This window comes from Pseudophryne corroboree, chromosome 6, assembly GCF_028390025.1.
Source record: "Pseudophryne corroboree isolate aPseCor3 chromosome 6, aPseCor3.hap2, whole genome shotgun sequence".
Taxonomy (NCBI): domain Eukaryota; kingdom Metazoa; phylum Chordata; class Amphibia; order Anura; family Myobatrachidae; genus Pseudophryne; species Pseudophryne corroboree.
The window spans coordinates 11,881,871-11,908,555 of NC_086449.1; the positions used below are offsets into that span (position 1 = coordinate 11,881,871).

At 40.4% G+C, this 26,685-nt stretch overlaps 1 protein-coding gene across 1 annotated transcript; it reads left to right on the plus strand.

Annotated features, from left to right (window-relative positions):
* The first annotated feature begins 24,913 nt into the window (after positions 1-24,913).
* Positions 24,914-25,909, plus strand: LOC134933972 (olfactory receptor 5J3-like). Its single transcript, XM_063929502.1, has one exon. The coding sequence runs from the start codon at positions 24,914-24,916 to the stop codon at positions 25,907-25,909; it is 996 nt and encodes a 331-aa protein (XP_063785572.1).
* The last annotated feature ends 776 nt before the right edge of the window (positions 25,910-26,685 follow it).

Consider the following 26,685-nt stretch of genomic DNA (forward strand, 5'->3'; position numbering starts at 1 on the left):
AACATTGGCATGATGGCAGTTATCTATAGTAGCACAACCCTCCATACTCCGATGTACTTCTTCCTGAGCTACATCTCTCTGATAGACATTTTCTACACTTCAGTTATAACTCCGAAGATGATGCGAGATCACATTTCTGTAAGTAAGTCCATCTCATTCAATGGCTGTGCACTACAGTTTTATTTCTTTGCTGCCCTAGCATATAGTGAGGGTCTTCTACTCTCAAACATGGCATATGACCAGTATGCTGCTATCTGCCACCCGCTCCACTATGTGCCAATAATGACTAAGAAGAAATGTCTATCTCTTGTTTCACTTGTAACCTCCAGTGTCTTCCTGCAGTCATCAGTGCAAACCTAACAATTTTTTTTAATTATTTCAAGACTTTTATAACTTCACCTTTATTGGACTTTGAGCTGGTTATACTGATGTGTAAGGAACATAGTGGTTCAGAGGAAATAAGAAAGATGGGTAGGGAAAGCATATGTATTAGATATAATTGTGACAAAATGGCCTCACTTTGGTCTGAAGCATCTGTATTATAGCAATATATTAGAATCGGTTGTCCTAGAGATTCATTTAAACTATAGCCAATATGCCAAGCAGTTCTTCATAGTAGAGACTCTTTAGCATATACTGTATACAGAATGTAGTGAGATATTCTAGGCACTTATACTTTAAGATAACATTTTGCCTGTTGAATGCCCCAGACTTTGATACAATTGTGACAAAATGGCCTCACTTTGATCTGAAGCATCTGTATTATAGCAATATATTAGAATCGGTGGTCCCAGAGATTGATTTAAACTTTAGCCAATATGCCAAGCAGTTCTTCATAGTAGAGACTCTTTAGCATATACTGTATACGGAATGTAGTGAGATATTCTAAGCACTTATACTCTAAGATAACATTTTGACTGTTGAATGTCCCAGACTTTGATACACCCTTCAAAGCTTAAAATGTGAGCTATTGGTAATGTTCCTAGTATTACATACCCTAATACATATCTTATATCATGGGTGAGATTCAAATGACATATCACGCCCAATTTGCTTCTAAAATTATCTCTGTTATTGCGCATATTGTGCCCATAGTGACTAGGTTTAGCTGTGTAAGTGGTTGGGTGCCTCCCTACTCCGGAGGTAGCAAGCTGAAATAATGATACCACGCCCCTGAAGGCAGAAACAGAATGGGTGTGAAAAGGCGTGAAAATAATTGAATCTCCCCCAATGTGTGTTATTTGTTGCTTCAGTTCATTTGTTTCGTAACTGTTAAAGTGAAAAAAGGGTTTTCTTTAGCAATATTAGGGGTCAGTTCTTCATTCTAGAACCATCCTCATGCTGCTGATGTTGTAATAGGATATCTTTTTTTAAATGCCTTACTTTAGTACTTCAAACATCATTTTGTGAATACATTTTTATTGGATTAAGTGAGATTTCTATGTGAATTGGTGGCGTGACTCGGATACCCACACTTCAGCCTTGCAATTGAGAATAATCTGGCATTTTCTGCCTAAACGTTCTCATAAAAGCCACAGATATGTACATTTGTTTTACTTACTGTATCTATTTGAGCTCTTGATGGTTGAATATGTGTGGTTAACTCTGTTTCTTCAATAGAGTGACAGGTGTTCCTCAAACCTGGTTTTAAGGTAAGCCTGCAAAAGTAAGGTATTGAGATTGTGAAATTTATATTCGACATTAATCTGATTTATCATGATGAAAAGTGGTCTTCTGCTGTGGAGTTTGGTTTTGAGAGTTTCCCTAATCTGACTTTTTTTGGATTGCTGCTAGAAAGTGGACACGGGTGTGAACCTAAATTATTGTGTTTAAAAAGTGTTACAATTTGGAATAGTAAAGAATGTCTGGTATAATTATGTAGGAAAAAAGCACACTGACCCATGTGTTTTGGTTTTGGTTTTTAGATCTGGATTCATATTTGTGTTTTAGTTTTTTAAAACCACCCTCACATGTTTTGTTTTCGGATTTGGATCTGTATTTAAAAAAAAAACATTTGTAAAAACAGTTTAAAATATGTTATTTAGCATTGATTTTGTTCTTATAGTATTAGTAACCTCACTAGCAATTATTTACATTTATTTCCAGTAAATTTGGACATATTACAGTTCATAATATTGTTTACTAAAATTGTCCAAAGGCTGTCTGGCTAAACTAAGCAACAGAGCATAGGCACAAACATATGGCAGGTACTTTAAGGATATAGAACATCTATAAAACATTGTGGCAGAGCAGTGGCAGACATGATGTCAGTTAATAAACTATACAACCCCATGAAGGAATTTTAGCAGTGCCTAGAATCTTCCAGATTTCCTCTGGGGTCGAGCTTTTAGCCATTTGACTCTGACTCTATGGTACTCGCTTCACCACACAGTTTAAGAGGACCCCACTCCAGGATCATTCAAAAACAGATTCAAAAACTGATTAATACGATTAATTTAACTAATCAATTTAGACCCCCCCCCAAAAAAAATCACAATTTGTTTTAAAGCCACTGACAACAGACAATGAGAATACACAGTAAATAGCAAAGGATTCCTGATAAATATTGAAAGATTATTTTGATAAATTTAGAATATAAAAAAATCAAAAGAATCTATTTTATAGCCAGTAAGACAAAAGGTCGGCAAAAAATAAGAGTACAATATTAACAGCCACATATTCCTGACAAGAGTTGAAATTTATTAACCCATTTGATTGATTTAGAATACAAAAAGTCACAAAAATCTATTTTTCAGCCCTGAAGAAAAACAACAATAAATTAATAAACTGTTAATAGCCAAGGATTCCTGCCAAGGGTTGAAATGTATTGATTAATTCAATTACTTTAGAATGCAAAAAAATTACAAGAAACTGTTTAGCAGCTACTGACAAAAGACCATAAATTATTACACTGTTAACTGTCAAGGTTTCCAGACAAGGGTTGAAAGAACTGATTAGTTCATTGAGCAGTTGATTAATTTAGCATTAAAAATCACAATAAACACACTAATAAATATTAGGAGGCTGACCTGCTGTCCATATTAACCCCTACCCCCTCCCTCCTAATTAGGTAACACACCACTGTAGTACATTTCTGAGGTGCACAAGACAGTCTGAGTATGAGGCATAATACCATGTTTTTTCTCCTAAATCTAGTGGTGCAAGATGCAATTCGGACATTTTGCTTCGTGTTATGTTGGATATTATAAAGGATATTGGAGTCAGACTTTTGTGGCTAAAGTTCTTTGTTTGTTTGAGCTCCCACTAAACATTTTTTTGAAGTACTACCCCATATCAAATTGTGTTCTGTGTGAAATGATGCTCAAACCACAAGCAAAGTTTACTGGGAGGATGATGTTTTGTCTTGTGTTTGTATCTGAGACTGGAAGGAAATACTGAGCCAGTACTCAGAAACAGGAAGTTTGGATGGTTTTGATTCCCATGGAAAATTAACCACACATGTCATTATCTAGTATTAAGTGTTTTATGATGTGTATCACTGATTACATACATATATTAAATTTCTTGGTGTTATTTTAAAGTAAGAGTGTTCTTATCTGGGATGTACAGTTATGAATTGTTTATATGAATGATGCTAGTTTCACTGGGCTGGATTTAAAGTGAAATGGTTTATGACAAAAGTATAATGTGGATATTATTATTATTATTTTCATCATCATCATCATCATCATCATCATCATCATCATCATCATCCTTTATTTATATGGTGCAACAAGGGATCCACAGCACCCAATTACAAAGCACATAAACTAATAAACTAATAATCAAAACAGAAAAACTGAGACTTACAGTTAAAGACAATATAGCACAAGTACAGGAAGCCAGCAGATGACACTGACATAAGTATCAGGTGGCAGAAACTGCCAGATTTGGTGCAGTCGAAGACTGTTAATGTAAGAAAAGGATAAGCACATGAGGGAAGAGGGCCCTACTTGTGAGAGCTTACAGTTTATAGGGGAGGGGCAGACACAGGGGTGACACACATTGGATAGACAGTGTGGAACAGAGGTTTAGGGTGAGATTAGGCTGGGTTTGGTGAAGGAGCAGCACTGATGACAGATTGGAGTGTAGAGAGGTATGTGTCAGGAATGCCAGTCAGGAGGAGACTATAGTAACCAAGTCGGGAGATGACCAGTGAGTGGCAGAGGCATAACTAGGGTCTTTGTCACCTAGGTTAAAATGAAAATGGAGCCACACACAAAAAAAATCCATGTGCGTGCTCCTGGGGAGTGGCATTTTGTAACTTTTTGGGTGAGTAACAGTCAAAGAGAGACAAGAGGCTGATAGAGATAGGGAGAGAACAATGGCAGAGAGAGAGAGAGAGGGAGACATAAAGAGGGGGGATACAGACAATGAGATCAGGGGCTGACAGATGGAGACATGGGGGAGAGTGAGAGAAAGTCCAGGAGCAGTGAGCAAGAGAGGGAGACACGGGAGAGAGAGAGACCAGTGGCAGAGAGAGTGGGAGTTATCGGAGACAGAAAAAGACCAGGGATAGAGAGAGAGGGAGAGATAGAGAGAAATACAAGGTGCAGAGAGAGAGGTTATTAAGAGGGAGAGAGAGAGAGAGGGAGAGAGAGAGAGGGATCAGGGGCAGAGAGAAAGGGAGACATGGGGGAGAGATAGAGAGAGAGACCGACAAAAAGAGACCAGAGGCAGAGACAGTGAGGTAGACATGGAGGAGAGATAGGGAGTAATTCTGAGTTGATCGCAGCAGGATTTTTGTTAGCAATTGGGAAAAACTGTGTGCACTGCAGGGGAGGCAGATTTAACATGTGCAGAGAGAGTTAGATTTGGGTTTGGTGAGTTCAATCTGCAATCTAATTTGCAGTGTAAAAATAAAGCAGACAGTATTTACCATGCACAGAAACAAAACAACCCATCCAAATCTAACTCTCTCTGCACATGTTATATCTGCCCCCTGCAGTGCACATGGTTTTGCCAAACTGCTAAAAAATTTCCTACTGCGATCAACTTGGAATTACCCCCATAGTGAGACGTGGGGAGTGAGAGATGCAGAGAAAGACCAGTGGAAGGGAGAGAGAGGGATACATGTGGGGAGAAGCAGAGCAGAGACCGGGGCAAAGAGAGAGGTATACATGGAAGGGAGATACAGAGAGAGACCAGGGGCGGTGGGAGACATGAGAGAGAGAGAAGTGACAGATAGAGAGAACGACTGGGGAAGAGAGGTTAACAATGGAGAGAGACCGGAGCAGAGAGTAAGGGTGTAATGGAATAGAGAGAGATAAATAGAGAGACCTGGGGCAGGAAGAGAAAGAGGCATGGTGTAGAGAGGGAGACATGGGAGAGAGCGAGAGAGACTGAGAGACCAGGGGAAAGGAGTGAGGAAGACAGAGAGACCAGGGGCAAAAATATAGGGAGACATGGGATAGAGAGGGAGACAGAGAGAGTCTAGTCTTAGAGAGAGAGGGAGACATGGTAGAGAGACAGAGGGAGACATGGGGAGAGAACAAATAGGGGCAGAGAGAGAAGGACTCATGGGAGAGAGTGAGACCAAGACAGAGAAAGGGAGAGACATGGGGGGGAGACCTGGGGCAAAGAGAGGGGGAGACATAGGGTAGAGAAAGAGAGACCAGGAGCTTAGAGAGGGAGACATGGTAGAGGAAGAGAGAGAGAGAAGCAGAGAGAGAGAGAGAGAGAGAGAGAGAGAGAGAGAGGGAGAGGGAGAGATGGGAAAGAGAGAGGGAGACATGAGAGAGAGGCCAGGGGCAGAGAGAGGGAGGCATGGGGAGAGAAAGGGAGACAAAGGAGAGAGAAAGAGAGACTAAGTGACCAGGGGAAGTGAGTGAGGGAGACATGAGATAGAGAGAGAGAGGATGACATGATCACTATGTTCTGCTTACATGCTTCTGTGGTGGTCATGCAGAGTGCAGTGTCCCTGCTGGTCTCCAACTGGTCAGAAAATGGTGTACAGTTGCATGTGCCTCTCCTCCATGTCCTTTGCCTCAAGCATCAGTGTTGACACACACTAGTCATCATACAGGCATCAGGACTTGCTAGGGAAGGGAAATGGTGTGGTTATACAATAGAGGAGACTGAGGGATCAGGGTGACAGGGAGAGGTAAATATGGAGAGACTGAGGTTGACAGCTGAAGGCAGAGGGTGATGGAGAAGGTCACAAGAAGATAGTGGGTAATGGGGCCATAGTGATCGACAGGGAAAAAGTGGGTGACAGGAAAGGCAGGGGTGATAGGCAGATATTGGGTGACAGGGGAGGGAGTGGTGACAGTGAGATCGTGGGTAAATGGGGAGGCACGCTGACTCAAGGCCATGGGTGCACCACAAAGACATGCCCCATTCCTGTGAGGCCACCCCCCATTTTAATATGGAAAATGTTGGAAAGAAACATAGAATTTGATGGCAGGTGATAACCAATTGGCCCATATAGTCTGCCCATGTACATGCAGACACTTGATTTTTGTCAGGAGCCAATTAACCTACCAGTATATTTTTGGAGTGTGGGAGGAAACTTCTAGTACCAGGCGGTAACCCACGCAAACATGAGGAGAATATATAAACTGCACACAGTTATGGTCATGGTGGCAGGACCAGTGCTGTGAATCGGTAATACTACCCATAACACCATCGTACTGCTATTTAAGTGCATACATAGATGTCAGCATGTGAATGTCAGTGTATGCATACTGTATGTGTCCATGTATGTAGATGTGTCATCGTGTGTATGATGGTGTATGTATAGGTGTCAGTGTTTATGTCGGTGTAGGCATGTGTATGCCGGTGTATGTACAGGTGTCAGCCTGTGTATGTTGGTGTATGTCTGTGTATGTACAGGTGTCAGCCTGTGTATGTTGGTGTATGTCTGTGTATGTACAGGTGTCAGCGTGCATATGTATGTATATGTAAAGGTGTCAGCGTATGTATGTCAGTGTATGCCGTTGTATGTATAGGTGTTAGTGTGTGTATATGGTGCTGTGTTACATCTGTTTGTGTGTGCGTGTGTGTGTATTTGACATATTCGGTATATTACCAGAGGGAGCAACAGATATCCCTACAGGGCACAGGATGGAGAACTGCATCCTATACATGATACATATATGACACACACACAGTACATGTCACACACAGACATAGCGTACATGATACGGGTCTGGGACTCAGGGTCGACAGCACAAAGGTCGACACACTTTAGGTCGACGCCAATTGGTCGACACACATTAGGTCGACATGGTCAAAAGGTTGACAGGGTCAAAAGGTCGACATGAACAAGGTCGACGTGGAAAAAGGTCGACATGAGTTTTTTATGTTTTTTTGGTGTCGTTCTCTTCGTAGAGTGACCGGGAACCCGAATTAGTGCACCGCGTCCCCTGGCATGGCTCGCTTCGCTCGCCATGCTTCGGGCATGGTGCCTTCGCTCCGCTACCGCTTCGCTCGGCACACTTTACCGTTCCAATCGTAGTCCACGTGGATCGTTAAGTATGAAAAGGTTCAAAAAAAGAAAAAAATCATGAAAAACTCATGTCGACCTTTTTCCATGTCGACCTTGTTCCTGTCGACCTTTTGACCCTGTCGACCTTTTGACCCTGTCGACCTAATGTGTGTCGACCAATTGGTGTCGACCTAAAGTGTGTCGACCTTTGTGCTGTCGACCTGGAGTCCGGATACCACATGATACATACATCACACACAGTACATGTTACATAAATGACATTCAGTACATGATACATATATGACACACACACATACATGATACATACATGAGACACATATACATGATACACACGACACATACAGTACATGAGGCACAGATCTAGGTTGGTGATAAGGCCGCTGGCCCCCAGGGAGTGCCTCAGGAGCCCTCTCTACACCAGCTACCCCAGCCTGAATAGCCTGAACCAGGCCACCAAGAATTGGAGCTCATTCCCCAGCAGCAGCAGGGCCAGCGTGTCCCCGAGGCTGATGTCACCTGGAGAGAGCACCGCAGAAGTCTAGGAGCTCTGCTCACCACATCCAGCAGCTTGTAGTTTGGGCAGCTGCAGAGCGGCAATAGCAAGAGACCTGGCAGAGAGAGTGCACCCTGCCCCATCCAGTGCAGCACACACCACTTCAGCCGGGAGGCCAGCAGCACCGTGAACCACAAGTTCTCAGCAGCAGCTGCAGGGGCACCCTAGGCCATAGCAGCAAGTAGTGGCTATGGCCCACATCATGAGTTCTGTACCCGGGCAGGCAGGCACCACTAAGTAAGAATGGGGTCAGTATGTCCTGCATTTAGTGCCGACACTCAGTGACTGTTTGGGGGCGGGATCCTCTAGCAGCTGGGGATATAATAAAAAACATGGGGGGATAGTGGATACATGCCCCCCTCTGCCAGGTCTGCCGTGGCACCCATGGCAAGCACCCTGCTCGCCCTGCCCTAGTTACGCCTCTGGTGAGTGGATATGGATCTTAGTAGCATTCTTGGTGAGAAAGGGTCTGATCCTGTAAATATGTGTAAGATGAAAACGGCAGGTTTATGAGAGGTGCTGAATGTGTGGTGTGAAGAAGAGGGAAGAAGGAGGGATTACTCCAAGACAGTGCACTTGGGGTCTAGAGGAGATAGTAGTGCCATCAACAGATAATTAAATTGTGGGAAAAGAGGTTGTGTGGGAGGGTGGGAAGATGATCAGCTCAGTCTTAGACATGTTACATGTAAGAAAGCGCTGGGACATCCAGGAGGAGATAGCAGAGTAACAGTTGGAGATACGAGTGAGGAGAGCAGGAAGCAGGAGAGAGATCAGGGAAGGAAAGGTAGATTGGAGTATTATCTGCTATGAAGCTGGGATACTTAACTTGATCATTTGAAAAGGTAGTGCAAATTTAAAAGTTGGTTTTTAAAGATGTTAATATGGGGGGTCATTCCGAGTTGTTCGCTCGTTATTTTTTATTGCTATGGAGCGATTAGTCGCAAACTGCGCATGTGTAATGTACGCAGCATGCCTGCGCCAAGTAAATTAGCACAAAAGTTTGGTATTTTACTCACGGCCTAACAAAGTTTTTTCATCGTTCTACTGATCGTAGTGTGATTGACCGGAAGTGGGTGTTTCTGGGCGGAAACTGGCCGTTTTCTGGGAGTGTGCGGAAAAACGCAGGCGTTTCAGGGAAAAACGCGGGAGTGTGTGGAGAAATGGGGGAGTGGCTGGCCGAACGCTGGGCTTGTGTGTGACGTCAAACCAGGAACGAAACTGACTGAACTGATCGTTATTTGTGAGTAAGTCTTGAACTACTCAGAAACTGCTAAGAAATTGCTATTCGCAATTTTGCTAATCTTTCGTTCGCAATTCTGCTAAGGGCGGCGGCTTAGTGTGTGCAATGCTGCTAAAAGCAGCTAACAAACAAACAACTCGGAATCACCCCCATGATTCTATGAATGCTGTGTTTCTTTCAATATAAAATGTTTTACTATCAACAGTTTTGAGAACAAAATTATCTTTTATAGCTTTCTAAGAGTTAAATACATTTTCTGGGCATTCTGTTGAGTGCTTGTCTGTGATAGGGGAAAATATGTTTTATTTTGGGTCAGAAGTGTAGTAAATGGACAATATGTAGTTAGATTCAGTTTAGTTAATAGAGGCCATAGTGTCCCTACATTAGTAAATTGTCACACAATGGTGGAAATTTACTAAGCTCCTGAAACCATTTGAGTTTGCATTTTTTTTATCCGAAAATGCAACTTGGTAATTCACAGCAATGTTGGTGCAATTCTTATGCACTTTCACTGTCGACAACTCAAATATGAATCAACAGACCATCAATCAAACATGGCAAAAGCCTTCGTTTCGGTGGAATGGACATTCCTATGGGAAATTATGGGCAGATTAGGTATAGGTCCAAATTATATCAAATATGCCAAGCTTCTATACTCTCAGACCGTAGCTAGAGTTTCGGCGAATAGTTCTATTTCACAACCATTTTTTCTATCTAGAGTATTAAGGCAGGGGTGCCCACTGTTTCCAATTTTATTTGCCATCACTTCTGAGCCTTTGGCTTGATTGATACGCACAAGCCATGATATTGTGGGAATAAAAGTGGGAAGAAAGGAAGATAGAATTAAATTATATGGAGACAATTTATTATTATTTATAGATGACTATGTAGCATCAATGCCTGAAATCCTCAAGATGATAGATAAATATGGTCGGTACTCTGGTCTCAAAATTGATTGGGATAAGTCCTGTATCATACCACTCAAGGGTAAAATACCGACCAGTCCTTTAATGCCTCTTCCACTTAGAGGGGTGGATTCATTTAAGTATTTGGGTATATGGGTGATGAATGATACTAGGAACTATATCCTGCTTAACATCATACCGCAGATAACCTATCTTTGATCTAAAATTAAAATCTGGGGGAAATTGCCTATAACCACTACAGGGCGAGTGATTTTGATCAAAATGGTTTATAAGCCCAAAGTCCTCTATGTTCTCCAACAATCACCTGTATACATTTACTTGAAAATATTTATACAAATAAACAGTTTGATATCATCCCTGATATGGGCCAATAAGAGAGCTTGAATAAAAATTGAAACATTATCTCAACCAAAAACATCAGTTGGGTTGGCTTTTCTGGTCTTTACATTTTATTACTACGCAGCCCAATTGGTACATGTTTGGGAATGGGTTAATAATCCTGATAAGACATCTTTAAATTCACAAATGATACTGCAGGAAAATCCAGAGGGCACACCCCTACAGTTACTTCTGTCCGGAAATATTAAAAGGTCCAAGCTTCCATTATTGAGACAAGAAATGATTATCTGGAGGAGGGTACACCACATCCTGCAAGATCTGGGGATGGATCCAGATACCCCTCTAGACAATAAGCATGGTTTTACAGAATTGTCCCCAATACAAATTAAGGAGACGTGGGGGAGATGGGGTGTAAAATTGGTAGGGCAATTATATGTGGATAATATATTTAGGTCCTTCCAGCACCTTTAACTAGAGTATGGCATAGCATCTGCCTACTTTTACTGATATATACACCTTAGGCATGCGATAAATGCACAGTTTGCTGGATTATCTCCAATTATTGCTAATTTGCCTCTTAAAGTGCTATTACAGAATAGAGGCAATGAGCATCTGGTATCCGATGTATATATAACAATAATATAAACCCATTATTTGGACTCAATGGTCAATCTCAGGAATAAATGGGAAATAGATCTGGGACCAATAATGGATGAGACATGGAAAGCAGCTTTAAGCTCTCCGTTTATTTCTACTACTGCTAATAGATACCAGCAAATTCAATTGTTTATAATCCATAGAGCATATATGACACCGGTGAGAATATCTCGGTTTGGAACTGTATATTCCTCAAAATGCCCTAGATGTGGAAATGAGAATGCCAATTTTTGGCATCTAGTTTGGCTATGTTTACTAGTAGCAACTTTCTGGAGTGGGGTGATCAATGTAATAACAACAACTGGAATCCCGAGATCTGTTTTCACTCCAGATGTATTCTGTCAGCAGTTAAGAATGATATTATGGATGTCTTTAGTAGACTCTACATAGTCAATACATGTGTGCTAGCTAAGGCATGCATAGCCAGAGTGTGGCTCGATAGGAAAGCCCCAGAATTACAGACTTGAATAACACTAGTTAATAAAACCATAGCGCACAAGAAATTTGTACATCTGGCAAGGAAAACAAGAAAGAAATACTATATCCTTTGGGGTAAATGGCTTGATTCTCCATATGCTACAGGATAAACTTTTTGTGGAGAAGGAGAGAGGGGGGTGATCCAGAGCCAGCCACATAGTAGAACATTAAAATATTAAATTAATAAATAATGAACTAAGTTGCTATGTGATAGGCTTTAAGGGATCCAATAGATTGTATAGCCAATACATGCATATATCAAAACAGACATCTCTATATTAGGATGCAAGTAGTGACTGTATCCCTATGGTCGGACTTCCGAGCACCCCGCAGCAAGGGCGTCCTGGCCTATTCCTCCCCTCCTGGCATTCCTGGACACAGCAACCAGCGGCAGAAGACCTCACCTGGCTCCCAACCGCTGCTCCTGCGGGGAAACCCGGCTGGCGGTGCCGCGATCCATCCCCCTATTGTGGCGGACTGCCTGGACGACGTGGAAATCAGGGGAGAGGACACCAATGCCTCACTGCCAGCTGCATCACTGGTAAGGTGTCCTCCCCTTTACTGCTCCCTGCTACTATTCATTGCTGGCCAGCCACTGGGAATTTTACTGCTGGGACATATCCTGCTGCCCCCTCTTGCCCTCTGTGGGGATCAAGATATAACCACCGCCCCCGGCGTGCCACGTGGACCGTTGGCCACCGTGTCTATAAGTTGCCCTGTGGTTTAGTGACGGTGGGAGACGGGAGCCGCACCACCAGTATTGTGATATATTGGTGGTGTGGTGAGGAACTCCCCCCCTCCCCCACCTTTTTTCTCCACGACTGGGACACTACCTGCCTGTCTCATCCTGATACCCACCCCACTGCATGCCGCTCATCATCTGCTTTGCTTCATCCATGGTACCTTTTGTAGGCAAATTATAATTGATTCATCCTGCCCTCCATATGGGCTGGCCCACACCCTGGTTATCTCCTGCATTGAGCCTACTGTGATGTGACGCCGTACCGGCCTGGCACTTCGCATGTGAGACCCGATACACTCTCGACATATCTTACTCTCTGTGCACCTCCGCAGCATTTGCTATTCTACGACTGCATGGAAAAATTCCTAATTCCTACATCAATAACTTCTGCGGAGGCTTCACTGCCTTCTTGTGACGGAATTCCTGGCAGCAATTCCTCTGATTCCGACCGCTCAACCTCAAGCTCTGCATCTCAGCATGTATGTAGATCCAGACCGCCCGTTAAGCAGCCGAAAATGAAGCACAATGATCTAGTGGCTGTCCTGGGCCCCCTGCTGGATGAAAAATTGACTGGCATTAAGGAAGCCATTGAATCCACGCTAACCCAACTCAATCAACACTCTACTCGTTTGGACGAAGAGGAACAGCAGATATCCATGTGCGAAGATGACTTGTCCACAGCCCAGAGAACCATACAAGCCAATCAATCCGAGATTGCCGACCTATCAGAGAAGATTGACGATCTTGACAAACGCAGGTGCGTCACAACTTGCGGGTCATTGGCATCCCGGAATCGGTCAAGGGTCACGAACTTATGGATCTCCTCTCATCTGGCATCCCGGATCAACTTACTATGGACCTCAAAGGAGTCCCACTCATAATTGAGAGACCTCATCGGCTCGGTCCGGAGCGGAGGAACCACGCTGGACGCCCCCGTCCAATCATAATGAGAATCTTGAATTATGCCGACAAGATGAAACTTTTTGACCATTATCGTAAAACAGCTTCCTTATCTTACAACGCAGATCATCTCCTCATCTTTCAATATTTCTCAGCACTAGTGTCTACCAAACGCAGAGAGTTTACTCCCATCTGTAAGCACCTTTTCAACACCAAAGTCAAGTTCTCCCTCCTCTACCCAGCCCGCCTCAGGATCTTTGAGAATGGCAAACTGCTGTTGTTTGACGACCCAGGAGAGGCGAAGCTACATTTCTCCTTGCCTGATACTTGACTGTGACTGTTACCTGTTAGCTTATCGCTCATCACTACCCCGCTCTTACGGGTCTCGTATGTGGAGTGCCATGTTTGTGAGACATGAATGCTCCTAGCTTATTCATTGTCTGTTTAATGTTCTTGCTGTTCATGTTAATGTTTTTATGTGTTTTGGTTAGTTCTGTCTGCCTGACCCGGGGACTTATCCCCCTTCTGGGTTGTCCTCCCCCCGCTCGCTGGGACGGGGTGAGGCCCTATCTTACCTTTCACACATTCATTATGTTCATTCCGACTGTAGGTGTGGGCTAATATGGCTTCTGTAGCCTCCCCACATCCTCATGATACTGGAGTCTCTGGCAATTCTCCATTGCACATAATCTCCTGGAATGTAGAGGGACTTAACCACCCCGTTAAAAGAAAAAAAGTAGTCTCACACTTAAAACATCTGGCCCTTCAAGTCATATTTCTTCAAATAGCGCATTGGCTGGACAACCCTCAGAATTGCCTGCGATCCCCTTGGATAGGGGAATGCGTTTCGGCCCCATATCACACTAAGTCCTGGGGGGTGGCCATTATCTTTCATGCCAGCTTGCAGTACTGAATTAGTAGGAAACTTATCGACACTGAAGGCAGGTTCACCTTACTTGACGCACTGATTGATAATACCATGTATACCTTTCTTAATGTCTATGCCCCAATGCCTCCCCTGATTCTTTTTTGCAGCTCTCTTACCAACACTCCTACAATGGGGTGGCCAAAATTTGGTTGTGGGTGAGTACTTCCATCTCTATTTCCACCTCTCAACTACTATCTTCTTTTTGTACACAACTCAACCTACTTGACCCTTGGCGCATCTTTCACCCGACCCAGAAAGACTTTTCCATTTACTCTCATCCACTCTCATCCCACTCTCCCATTGACTATATCTTCACTTACACATCGCTCTTTCCCAAGGTCACGCACACCTCTATTACAGACATTATAATTGCCGATCATGCCCCCATATCAATAGATATCTAAATTACTTTGTCTTCTCGTGGCCCCCCATGCTGGCACTTTCCTACGTACCTCCGTCACTCTACTGACTTTCTTCTCCACCTCAAACAAACCTGGCTCAATTATACTCTGGACAATGGCGACCAAACACTAGATTCCCTTATATTTTGGGGTGCTGCTAAGGCGGTCCTTAGTGGACACGTCATGTCCTATACTTACTCCAAATGGAAAAAATTATCTTCGCAGCTGCAGATTCTGAGTGCGTCATTAACCTCCTCATATCGAAGATACAAGCATAGACAAATATAATATTAGTCCCAGCCACGAATTCTATTATTTCCAGGCCTCTCATTACGTACGTTCAGTTTTGACACAACTTGTTAAAAGTGATTTTCTCAATCCTCTAGATACGCTTATACACTCCAGTGCATACTCCATTTCAACTATTTACGCCCGAATCCGCATGGACATTATCTCCTCTTCCGATCGTCTGCAACTTGAAAAATGGTCATCTCAGATCCCCTCTATGTCATCGGAAGCAGTGTTTGACTGCTTTAATGTGTCTTTGAAGCTTATTCCGGCGAGTGTCTATCAGGAAATGTAGTGTAAGATCTTGCATAGGGCTTACATTTCTCCAAAACAAAGTCACTTGATGGGCCTCTCGGAGTCTGCAGTATGCGGCAAATGCTCAGCACCAGTGGCTGACATCATGCATTGCTTCTGGCATTGCCCTCACATACAAATGTTTTGGGGTGGGTTGCAGACGTACAGCTCCTTTACACTGGGTATTGATTTCCAATGCACTGCCTCATGGGCCCTTTTTGGATACCTCCTTGACCAGCCAAATATTCCCTCTCCTGATAAGAAACTAGTGATGCTCTTATCAGCGGTGGGGAGGAAAGCTATTCTCCAACAGTGGATACACGCTGCACCCCCTTCCCTACCCATGGCTACCTCCAGACTGCTCTTCCTCTTTACCATGGATTGGTTGGAGACCTCTCTTGATAAAGAGACACTTACCCCTGCACTATTCCATTGCTGGGGAAAAATTATACATACACAGCCCACATCCATTAAACTTGCCATTCAACAAAGCTTCCACTGCACCACATGGTACTGTCACCAACTTCTAGACCACAGACCCCCTATTTCTCTTCCATAATTCTGCACTACTGATGTCTTCTCTCTACCCTCTACCCTCCTTGGCTTACCCTTTTCTTACCCTCTTCTCCCCCTTCTCATGCCAATCTTCTTCCAAATTCTCTTAGACCTCTAGTATTCATATTTCTCTTTTTTCTTACTCTGATGTTCTCTCCATGGATGGGTTGATGGCCCCCCGGCCTTGGCAGACAATGTTTTTTGTTGTATTTACTTTTTCTGTGTGTTCTTGATTTATGTTATGTGTCCTCCATGTTGTAGGATGCCTTGATATAATTACAGTTCTAGCATTATTTTAGACCTGTTACGATTTTGTAGAAGTATATTTCTACTTCTCGTTATACTACTCTATCATGCTATGTCCTGGTCATCCTTTTAATACTGGTGTTATATGTTTGAAAATAGAAAATGTGAGGTATACTTGGGTTCATACAGTTGCCACCCTATATCTCTCTACTTTCATGCTCTTAGTCATGTATATTAGGCTCTGTACCTATTTTCTGTACTGTTCATTCTGGTTTGTACCTATGCCTCAATAAAATATATTTTGGAAAAAAAATATTATAACATAAACACGAGCCTAATGTGATAACATGGCGAGGAAGCATCCTAAATGCTAGCTATGCTAAGGTGGAAGAATCTCAAGCGCAGTACTGAATTATATAGATGTTATGTTCTGGCATTGTGAGATACCATGTGATATCAGATAGAAAGATATAAGCTACCAGCGGATGTAAGTTTTGACAAGACCTGGGTAGGTGGTTTTAATAAATTGGTGATGATTAATATATGATAGAGTATATAAATAAAAATGACAAGGTTATTAATATATAAAACAAATCACAAATGCACTGAATTATCTATCAATGAAATATACAGTATATATATTAAATAAACAACTAGAACATTAAAACACCAATTAATTATAGGCACTTCCCCCCCTTTTTTGTACTATAAACACGTAGATTTGAGATAATTGCAAACATTTAAATATTTGAACTGTATACACCTGTTGTCTTTCTTATTGGCACATGTCAAGGCTCTTCATAAAAGGAAATTCATACACAATTTGGAAACACATATGCAATACACATGAATATTCTTCACTTTTTTTGTAGAAGAAATAGATGATAAGAAATAAACACGAGGATAGGATAGAGGAGACAAGGGTAGGATAGGGAGAAAGGTGGGGTGAGGCAGGGATGGGGAATAGATACAGAAATAGATCATAAAGGTTGATAAAAGATACCCAACATCTGAGGAAGAACTACACCCGCTGCTTGAATACAGATATGAGTATATGATACTGCCAGAATTGTTTAGTTAGTATGTTTGATTTGTTTTGTGGAATGTATGTACCTAATTGTTATGTTTTTTATATGGAAATATCAATAAAAACAATTAAAAGGAAAACATGGTTGGATTTTTACATGTACTTCATACAACACGGAAATTTACAAAGAATTTGTATCCTTCAATATCTGCCGACAATAGCCAAACACTGCCACAAAAGCATAGAATTTGTATGTGAATAGAACTATCAAATAGAACTGCTTTTGGCTGGTATGTTTGGAGAAGCATGCACCGATCAGTGAGATCCATGCATGCTTCTCTGTGTAAAACTGTGTAAAATAGTAAAATATATTTAAAAAATGAGTGGGGTCCCTCCTCCTGAATATATCCAGCCCCGGGCTGTCACCTGTCACTCACTAGAAGAAAAAGGTCTTAGGGGTATATTTACTAATTCTTGGATGGAGATAAAAAGGACTGAGATAATGTACCAACCAATCAGCTCCTAACTGCCATTTTTCAAACAAAGCCTGTGATATGACAGTTAGGAGCTGATTGGCTGGTACTTTTTCTTCATCCACTTTATTTCCAGCCAAGGCTTAGTAAATAGACCTTTAAGTCATTGACAGATCACTGGGATGATCCATACAGATTGTTTCTTATGTCATCAATGGCTGGTTCATCCAAACACGACCTCCGACTTGCATTGAAATGTTTGCATAACAGGAGCATATGCCCGGCTATTCCATGAGTTATATGCTATGATGCATAGACATCACAGCAACAACATACTGTATGTAGACACAACTGTATGCCCAGTTTTATTTCCACAGTGAAAAATAGGAGAATATTAAGAAGAGGTTCATGTTACAAACTCATTTTATCAACAAGTAAGGAGAGTGAGTCATAAAAACACCCCTCATTACAACATATGTCCTGTACTCTAAGTAGACAAAAGTCTAAACAGGAGAGACCTGTGAAGGTCATCATGCAGCATCTATGGGATGCACTCTTCTCAATTTCTTACTTTGTGAGATGAATTATTTGTAGTACAGGCTACCATAAACCTATAGGGCCTTCCTACCTGTATGACTATTATTATCCAGATTTGTTTTATCACTGTTGTCTCCAAATGTAAAGTGCAATAGAATTTGCTGCGATATATAAGAAACTGTTAATATAATAATAATAATAATAATAAATAAATAATTCCTTAATTTATGTCTTTATGAGAAGTATTTATTTTTTATATTTAGTATAAAAGTTTCCTAACTGATTTTATTGAATGGTTTAGTTAAAAATGCTGAAGATTGGATTTAGAGGGGTTAAGGGACATATGGGTAAAGTTCCCCCATTTTATCCAGACTACTTAGAAACACTATTGCCTCCACAGTTTATCTAAACATGTTGCCTGCCAACATCAGGGTGATGCCAGTATTCCAAAAATTCAAGGTATTGAACACATACATACAACCCCATGTGGCAGCGATAAGTTTAACATGTTATGAAATGGGAGGCCTTCTGGATTTTCTCCTTGGGAACACAATATCCCCAAGGTCCAACAAAAACATTGAAATCAACAACATCTGAGATGTGGGTCCTTCTCCCATGACAGCGTAGCTGGTCTAAATATATACAGTTATTGTTTGTCCTTTGAAATGACCCCCACAATCAAGAATAGTTGATTCTAGTCCGCCCCGGTGGCTCACCTCCACTTTAATTGGGATACCCCATAACAGTTGGTTCTGTCCTTCTAATATCCATAATTTTTTATATAGTTTCATGGGTACTGAGCTCTTACAACACAACAGAGGAGCCCATATGAACAAAATTTAACAGGATTATAAACCTGCCTTTTACTGTAGGGCCTTAGTATCTTATAACTATACCACATTTCATTATCTTTGGCATTCATAACCTAGTCCAACTATTTCTTCTAGGTGCAGAAAATTAGATATACTGTATCACTGGCACCAGGACCAGGGCAGAATCCCTAATGAAAGGGAAAGAGACCAATCACAGAAGGAGTCAGGTAACAAAAGCATTTCAAACAGGTGTGCTACATACTGTACGTAGCAGCTAGTTCCAGGTTGCTAGGAGACAGTCAGAACACAAACTGGAATGAGTCACAGCAGTGGCTCATAACAAAAAACTTTGTTTAGTTGTTTCTGTTTTGCTACATCGTAAGTGGCTGACAATTGATTAGTTTTATCTATGTATATTATGCTTTGACTCCATGTGAATGTACATTGCATTTTTCCTGTATATTTATGTAGTGCTTTACTGCTCAGAATTCTATAACCATTATGTACTGTTCTCGTTGTAACAGGTTTCCTTCCTCTGATTAGATGTCTGTTTTTTTAAATGATAATATTTTATATTGCATCTATCAGAAAATACAAATTAGAAATAATAATTATCAAAATAGAAGAATATATAAAATATTCCATCTAGCAATCAAATCTGTGGAGCTAGCTGTTCAAGCTCACCAATATACAGCATTATCCCACTAAGCTATTGGGGTTGCTGTGTGTAAATGTGCTCATTTGTATATATTTGAATTTATGTATGGTGTGCAATGTTCTAACCTGATGCCACTCACCACTGGATGCGCATGAAATTTCCATAGGTGAGGAAACCTCGGGAGGTGATTCATCTAAATATCCCTCTATTAGCCTCTCCATCAAGGAGAACTCCTATTAAGTATATACTTCCAGTTACCTCATCACGGAATGTCTACACAAAACATACCCTAAAACTTCTTTGTTAGTTTTACGGTAGCATGGTATGCTGTTTTTATTTCATATTTGGTGGACTTTTAAAAAAATTGGCCCTTTTTGGAAGATGGTCCAATCACTCATAGCCTCTGTAGCCCCTACAAGATCCCCTCTCACCTCAGCCTTACTGCTCCTATGTGACACAGTTGCATAAGCTTGTTAACAAATTGATTCTGCATATTTCCTGTGCAGCTAAATATCAAAATGTTGGGTCTGGAAGCAACCCTCCCTCCTATCCCATCAAAACCTTCTGGCTTTAGCTAAGTCTTGACAATGTCAGAAAGAATCATTATGTTAGAATGGCTGAGGTGGAATATCTGTATGACTTTGCCAGCAGACAGTGCATTGAGTCATAACTGACCACAGAAGAACCTAGACCTCCATAGGCTCTGGGGTACCTGAAGAAGCTACTGCTTTTTTTGCTGCTGCTCGGTCTCTTCAGTCAGTTGCTGATTTTAATACTGCAGGAAAACACAGCAATACACAGCCTTGTGTATCCATGATTAATACGGCCAGACTGCAACACATGGTTGTGTTCCTTTTTATAGGCAACATAATGAGGTTTCAGCCAATTGCACATGGTTTACCAGTTAAACAGACCTGTTACGGATGTGTCAACTAATTGTAATTACCCAGCAGAAGTAGTTTGCATATATAGATATAGTGCAGCAGAATATGTTGATGGTTGTAGTCAATTGTAATTACCCAGCAGAATTAGCTTTGCATATATAGATATAGTGCAGCAGAATATGTTGGTGGTTGTAGTCAATTGTAATTACTCAGCAGAATTAGCTTTGCATATATAGATATAGTGCAGCAGAATATGTTGGTGATTGTAGTCAATTGTAATTACCTGTAAGTGACAAGAAGAGAAGAAACGTCAATTCACAATCGATATCAGCTGAAGATAAATTAACGCTGATTGAACGCTGCTGTTATGTGTCAATTTTATCACGCTTTTAGAAAAATGCACGCTTCAATCAATAAATGCACAGCCAAACGGATTTGCACAGCCTACACCATTGGATTTAAGTAGAAGACAATGTCATAAAGCATCATTATGTTGGAATGTCTGAAGTGGAAAATCTGTATAACTTTGCCAGCAGACAGTGCATTGAGTCATAACTGACCACAGAAGAACCTAGACCTGCATAGGCTCTGGGGTACCTCAAGAAGCTACTGCTTCTTTGCTGCTGCTGGGTCTCTTCAGTCAGTTGCTGATTTGCTTACTGCAGGAAAACACACATCAATACACACCCTTGTGTATCCATGATTACTACAGCCATACTGCACCACATGGTTGTGTTCCTTTTTATAGGCAACATAAGGAGGTTTCAGCCAATTGCACATGGTTTAGCAGTTAAACAGACCTGTTACGGATGTGTCAACTAATTTTAGTGGTTTGTGCTCGATTTTGGGTTGATTTTGAGTTCATTTGCAAATCGATTCTTAGTAAGTAGATATTTTGTTTAGAACTCAATGTCAAAGTTCCAATATATTGTATGATGTTCTATTTCAGGCTAAAGTCTGTTTTCAGTCAATTTTTAGTAATTTTTGGCTTAAATAAATACTCAAATTCAAAATCAAATGAAAATTGATTAAAAATCAATAGAACATCACACTCAAAATTAATAGATTTACCCCATAGACTCTGCTGAGTAGTGAGCATTCTGCTAAGAAGCTTTAGACCTTATGGGTTATGCACATAGCAAACGTGTGACTTAGATTGGTTTTCTGTAGAAGGCCAGAAGGTATGCTGTTTTGAAGAGAGAAGCAAAAGTGGAGTCCATTTGATGACAACGCTAACAGCTCTTACAGAAGAGTACACACCCAACATCAGATAGCTATCATATTCAAATAAGAATAGATCTTGAGAAAATCAATTGGCATGTCCTCTAAAAAATCCCATTTATAGCTCAAAAAGGACATTAAACCAGTGTAAAGAAGTTATACAAAGAGTTACCTATGGGATCAAAGGGTATTTGTTACCGATGAAAACTACTCTCCATGATATAAGTGTACACCACTTATAGTAAGATGGGTATTTATGATACAGCAGATCACTTCCCTATACAGCATCAGCTGGTTTTAGACTTCCAAACATCACCAATAAACTAGACAAGTACAGAACAGTACTACTGAACTACAGTACATAAAATAAGTCAAAGGATCAAAGTACCTGAGAATAGAGTAACTGATCCTACTGAGTTCTCACAAAAGGATAGTAATTATTGAGTTTAAATCTTTTCATGGATAAAACCAATTACTTTGTAAGGATTTCGGGAAGGTTCTCAATTATCCACACAAGTTTCATATAAGTCACAGTTCCATTTGTAGTTGTAATAGACATACGGTAGAAATCTACCTATTTGTACTATACGGTCCAAGGATATGATAATTAAGAAACCAGAAGAATGAATGATTGAGAGAATGGTTCCAAGACCATCCCCATCATCTGATCTTCTCACATGTACAGCCTGTGGGTTTTACCTTGCGGCAGAAATTACCAGCAGCTTGCCGCGATTAGCCCCAGTATGTTAATGCTCCATGCATATCTGTGGAAGCCGGTGCATACGCACATGCCGCACTTAGTCACCGGCACACTATTTGTGACAAACAAGTTACATTTGCTGCAAATAGAAGTTAAGATGATGGTCATGATTGATCAGTAGGGAATTCTTTAGCTCTGCACAGTAGTGTGGACTACAACCCTACGCTTGTGTCTGTCCTTGTCTTCCTATACCCTTTTCCTTAGTATCCAAATGGCTTGGAGTAGGGATTATTTATGTAATATATACCTATATATATCAAATGGGGGACTGATGAGGTAGTACAATTTTCCATTTCATTCTCTCTCTCTCTCTCTCTCTCTCTCTTTATTAGTTTGGTACATTAGGTCAACAGTGACATTCATAATGTCTACATGGTGTTTCAGTCATATGATTTGATTATGTCCAATATCCTCTATAAAAAGACCTATTTTGCTGGAGAAAGTTCAGTTAAGCAAATATATTAATATAATTCATAACAAATATTGGGAGAGAGAAAATAATTCACTGTGAATTAATTCCTTAAATCAGGGCTTATCTAGTCCACAAATAAAATTAAACAAGTCCCAAAATGATTTATTTATCATTTACAATAATGAGCAATGTGTGGTCCATGGCAGAGGTTAATTATACTCCTGGGTAATTGAATGTAAGATAAAACAGGAACCGGATTCACATACAGTACATGAGAAATGTTGTCCATGGCGGATCTAAACCACACAGATAAGAGACTGCAAAATCAGGAATAATTATTATTTTCTATTAGATTATATTTAAATACAAGGCAAGAACCAGGTGACTTAAATACTCTGTTACTCTCTGACACCAGGAACTTCAGAATATTCCAGGTCAATTACTATTAATAATTTAATGAATATTTGGAAAAGGAATCTTACATCTGGTTTGTGCTAATCATCAGAAATGTCCTTTTCATTAGTTATTACCCTTTTATTGCTCATACACGGTAGAAGCAGCTAGAATCGGGGTGTATTTAGTTGTGAAATCAGGGTCGCAATTAATAAGAACCCCACAACTCCTGTGAATACATATATTATTCCTGACAGCAAACATGACACAATGGGTCACATTTACTAAATCTGGTGTTTTGGGAAACATTATATTACTCTGATTTCTAAAAAACTGCGAATATATGACTGGGAATACATTTATATTAGTTGACATTTACAACGTATACACATGAACCCCTCACAGTGGGAGCGTAGAGTGACACTGAGTACTGTCTCTAGATCTCAGAAGTGTAAATTGATATTCAGTCTATCACTCTATTGGCTTTAGATGTGTACATATGGTCCTTTCTGTAGGTGGAGGGTCCTTATATAAAAGACAGCGATAGTGATGTGTGTAGCACCTGTACTATGTATGTTGTTCCTGTGTTACAGAGGAAGTCTATATACTGTATTGTTATTGTCTACTGTGAACATTTATAATAAAGATTTAAAAAAAACATTAAAAAGGAATCCTGTCTATGATGAATTTTCAAAACATTTACTATATGTTACAAGTGAGAGCTTAGCTGACTCAACGGGAGTAAAGTCAATTAAAACATTTTCTGACAAAACATGAATAATGAACATAAATAAATTCGTTTTTTTAATTTCTGTATCATTGCTTTTCCTTAATGTTTCTTTTAAACATATTGAAATATTATATACGTATTTGATAAAACAGTTTTCTGCAACATATGTTTTTTTACACTGCCTGATTGAGGAAGGATGAACATAGCCAATTTCCTTTTTCATGAAAATTGTGGCCATTTACCCTACTCATATACATATACGCCTAGATGTGCCCCTCTAACACAGAGTAAGGTACAATAAGTAAGTAAATGAGAAATATACAGTTCTCATCCACAGCAGACTGTGGTATATAATAAAATAATACCCGGTGCTTTTACTGACACACCTGTACTGTGGTCACCAAGATCTGGTCAGGAGTAAAAAAAAAAACAAAAACACATTTTTAAAAGGAACTTTAAAAAAAAATGCTCCCAAAATCTTATCTCACTACTACATGAACAATAAATGAATACCTTGATTTATTTCTCACAGTATTTGATATGTCACAGTGCAAAGGGCAATTCAAATAATATCTTTTACTTTCTTATAGCATTGTGTCCGCTGCCATTAATATAAGCCTGTGTACAGTATAGATTGTGTTTCTCTAGTTATAAATCTAACTTATTCTATTTCTTTCAGATATTAGATAAAATATGCTAAAATGACCAAAGGCTCTTTGTGACTGACTTAAAAGGTAAATTTGTTTGTCCTATAAAAGTCCTGCTGACACAGGAAATAGAGAGATTTAGCATTTTGTTTATTTTTTTATTTTCATATGAATTTGAGAGGTGTCTTTTACTTTAATCATTTTACTTTTTATTTTTATTTCCAGAGAGAAAGAGAGAGAGAGAGAGAGAGAGAGAGAGAGAGAGAGAGAGATTTATATGAAATACTGGTTTTATGTTGCAAACTTTTTATTTCAAGACATTTCACTTTAAACATTTTAAATTTTCTCCTGTGTGAGATTTATATGGAAGTCATAAACAGGACCCAGGTGAAGGTCTTTGTGTTTACAGGACTAACTGACAATGGAAATCTTGCCCCATTCCTCTTCATACTCTTCTTACACATTTATATGGTGACTATGCTGGCAAATATTGGCATGATGGCAATTATCTACAACAGCACAACCCTCCATACTCCGATGTACTTCTTCCTGAGCTACCTCTCTCTGGTGGACATATTTTTCTCCTCAGTTATTGCTCCTAAGATGATGCAAGACCTCATTTCTGTAAGTAAGACCATCTCATTCAGTGGCTGTGCCCTACAGTTTTATTTCTTTGCTGCCTTAGGATCCACTGAGTCTCTTCTTCTTTCCAACATGGCGTATGACCGTTATGCTGCTATCTGCCACCCGCTCCACTATGTGTCGCTAATGACCAAGAAGAAATGTCTATATCTTGTTTTCCTTGTCACCTCCGGTGGCTTCCTGCAGTCAATAGTGCAGACCAGCTGCGTGTTCAGTCTCATGTTCTGCAGGTCCAACCTTATAGACCATTTCTATTGTCACACTCCTTCATTACTCAGACTGTCCTGCTCTGACACATTCTCCTGTGACATGATAACAGTCTACTTTGTTGGTGTTTTTGGCACAGGTTGTTTGGTGGTAATTCTAGTGTCCTACATGCTAATTATTTCTTCCATTTTACGTATTAAATCTGCTGAGGGCCGGCAGAAAGCATTCAGCACCTGCTTCTCACATATCTTGTGCATCTGCATCTTCTTTGGGGCAATTATGTCCACTTACATATGCTCTCCTTCCAGCGCCTTTGAGAAACTAGACAAGGTGGCCTCTGTCTTTTTTACAGTTGTTACACCAATGCTGAACCCACTGATATACAGCCTGAGGAACCAAGAGGTGAAAAGGATCATTATGCGAGCAGTGCACAATCTTATGTCTGTTGATATAACTCTGTCAAACATTAGGCATCATGCTCGGACTTTCCTAGTCATATTTAGCAATTAAAAACAAATATCTAGCTCATATTCATATCTACTTCCAAGATTAAATACTTTTCTGCCTAGTCATACAAGGTTTTCTAGATTTTTTTGCATAGTATTCCTATTATGAATATAAGGACTTCACTATTAAATTCCCTATCTAATTACATCCTCTGTAGAGTATTCATAACATCACATATCTTGTATTTCGTTAGTCTCACATCCTCCTGACACTTGGATAACTTTGTGGGGTATCATCATACAACCCATTAAGAACCTAGCAATCTGGTGAACCATTATGCAATATGTAGCATCTATCCTTGTGTATCTATGCCTATTTCCCTATAGATTGTAAGCTTGCGAGCAGGGCCTTACTACCTCTGTCTGTTTTTACCCAGTTTTGTTCTATTACTGTTGTTCTAATTGTAAAGCGCAACGGAATATGCTGCACTATATAAGAAACTGTTAATAAATAAATAATAAACTATTATTGCACCTGTCTGAATTCTTTGTCAGTACTGATAGGGCAGTAACCTTAATATTTTAAAATCTAAATCTCTCTGCACATGTTACATCTGCTGCACCTACAATGCAACATGGTTTTGCCCAATTGCTAATTTTTTTGGTCTGCAACCAACTCTGAATAAGCCCCTTAGTTTAGTGGTTGAGACACTTATGGTGGTATTCAATTCTTTTCACCCCTTACACACCCATTCTGTTTCTGCTGATGGGCGTGGTATAATCATTTCAGCTCGCTACCTCAGGGGTAGCGAGAGCACCCAACCCTTTACATAGCTAAAC

Bases quoted from the DNA above. Each gene is read 5' to 3' on its own strand.
- LOC134933972 (XM_063929502.1), top strand. From the start codon at position 24,914: ATGGAAGTCATAAACAGGACCCAGGTGAAGGTCTTTGTGTTTACAGGA.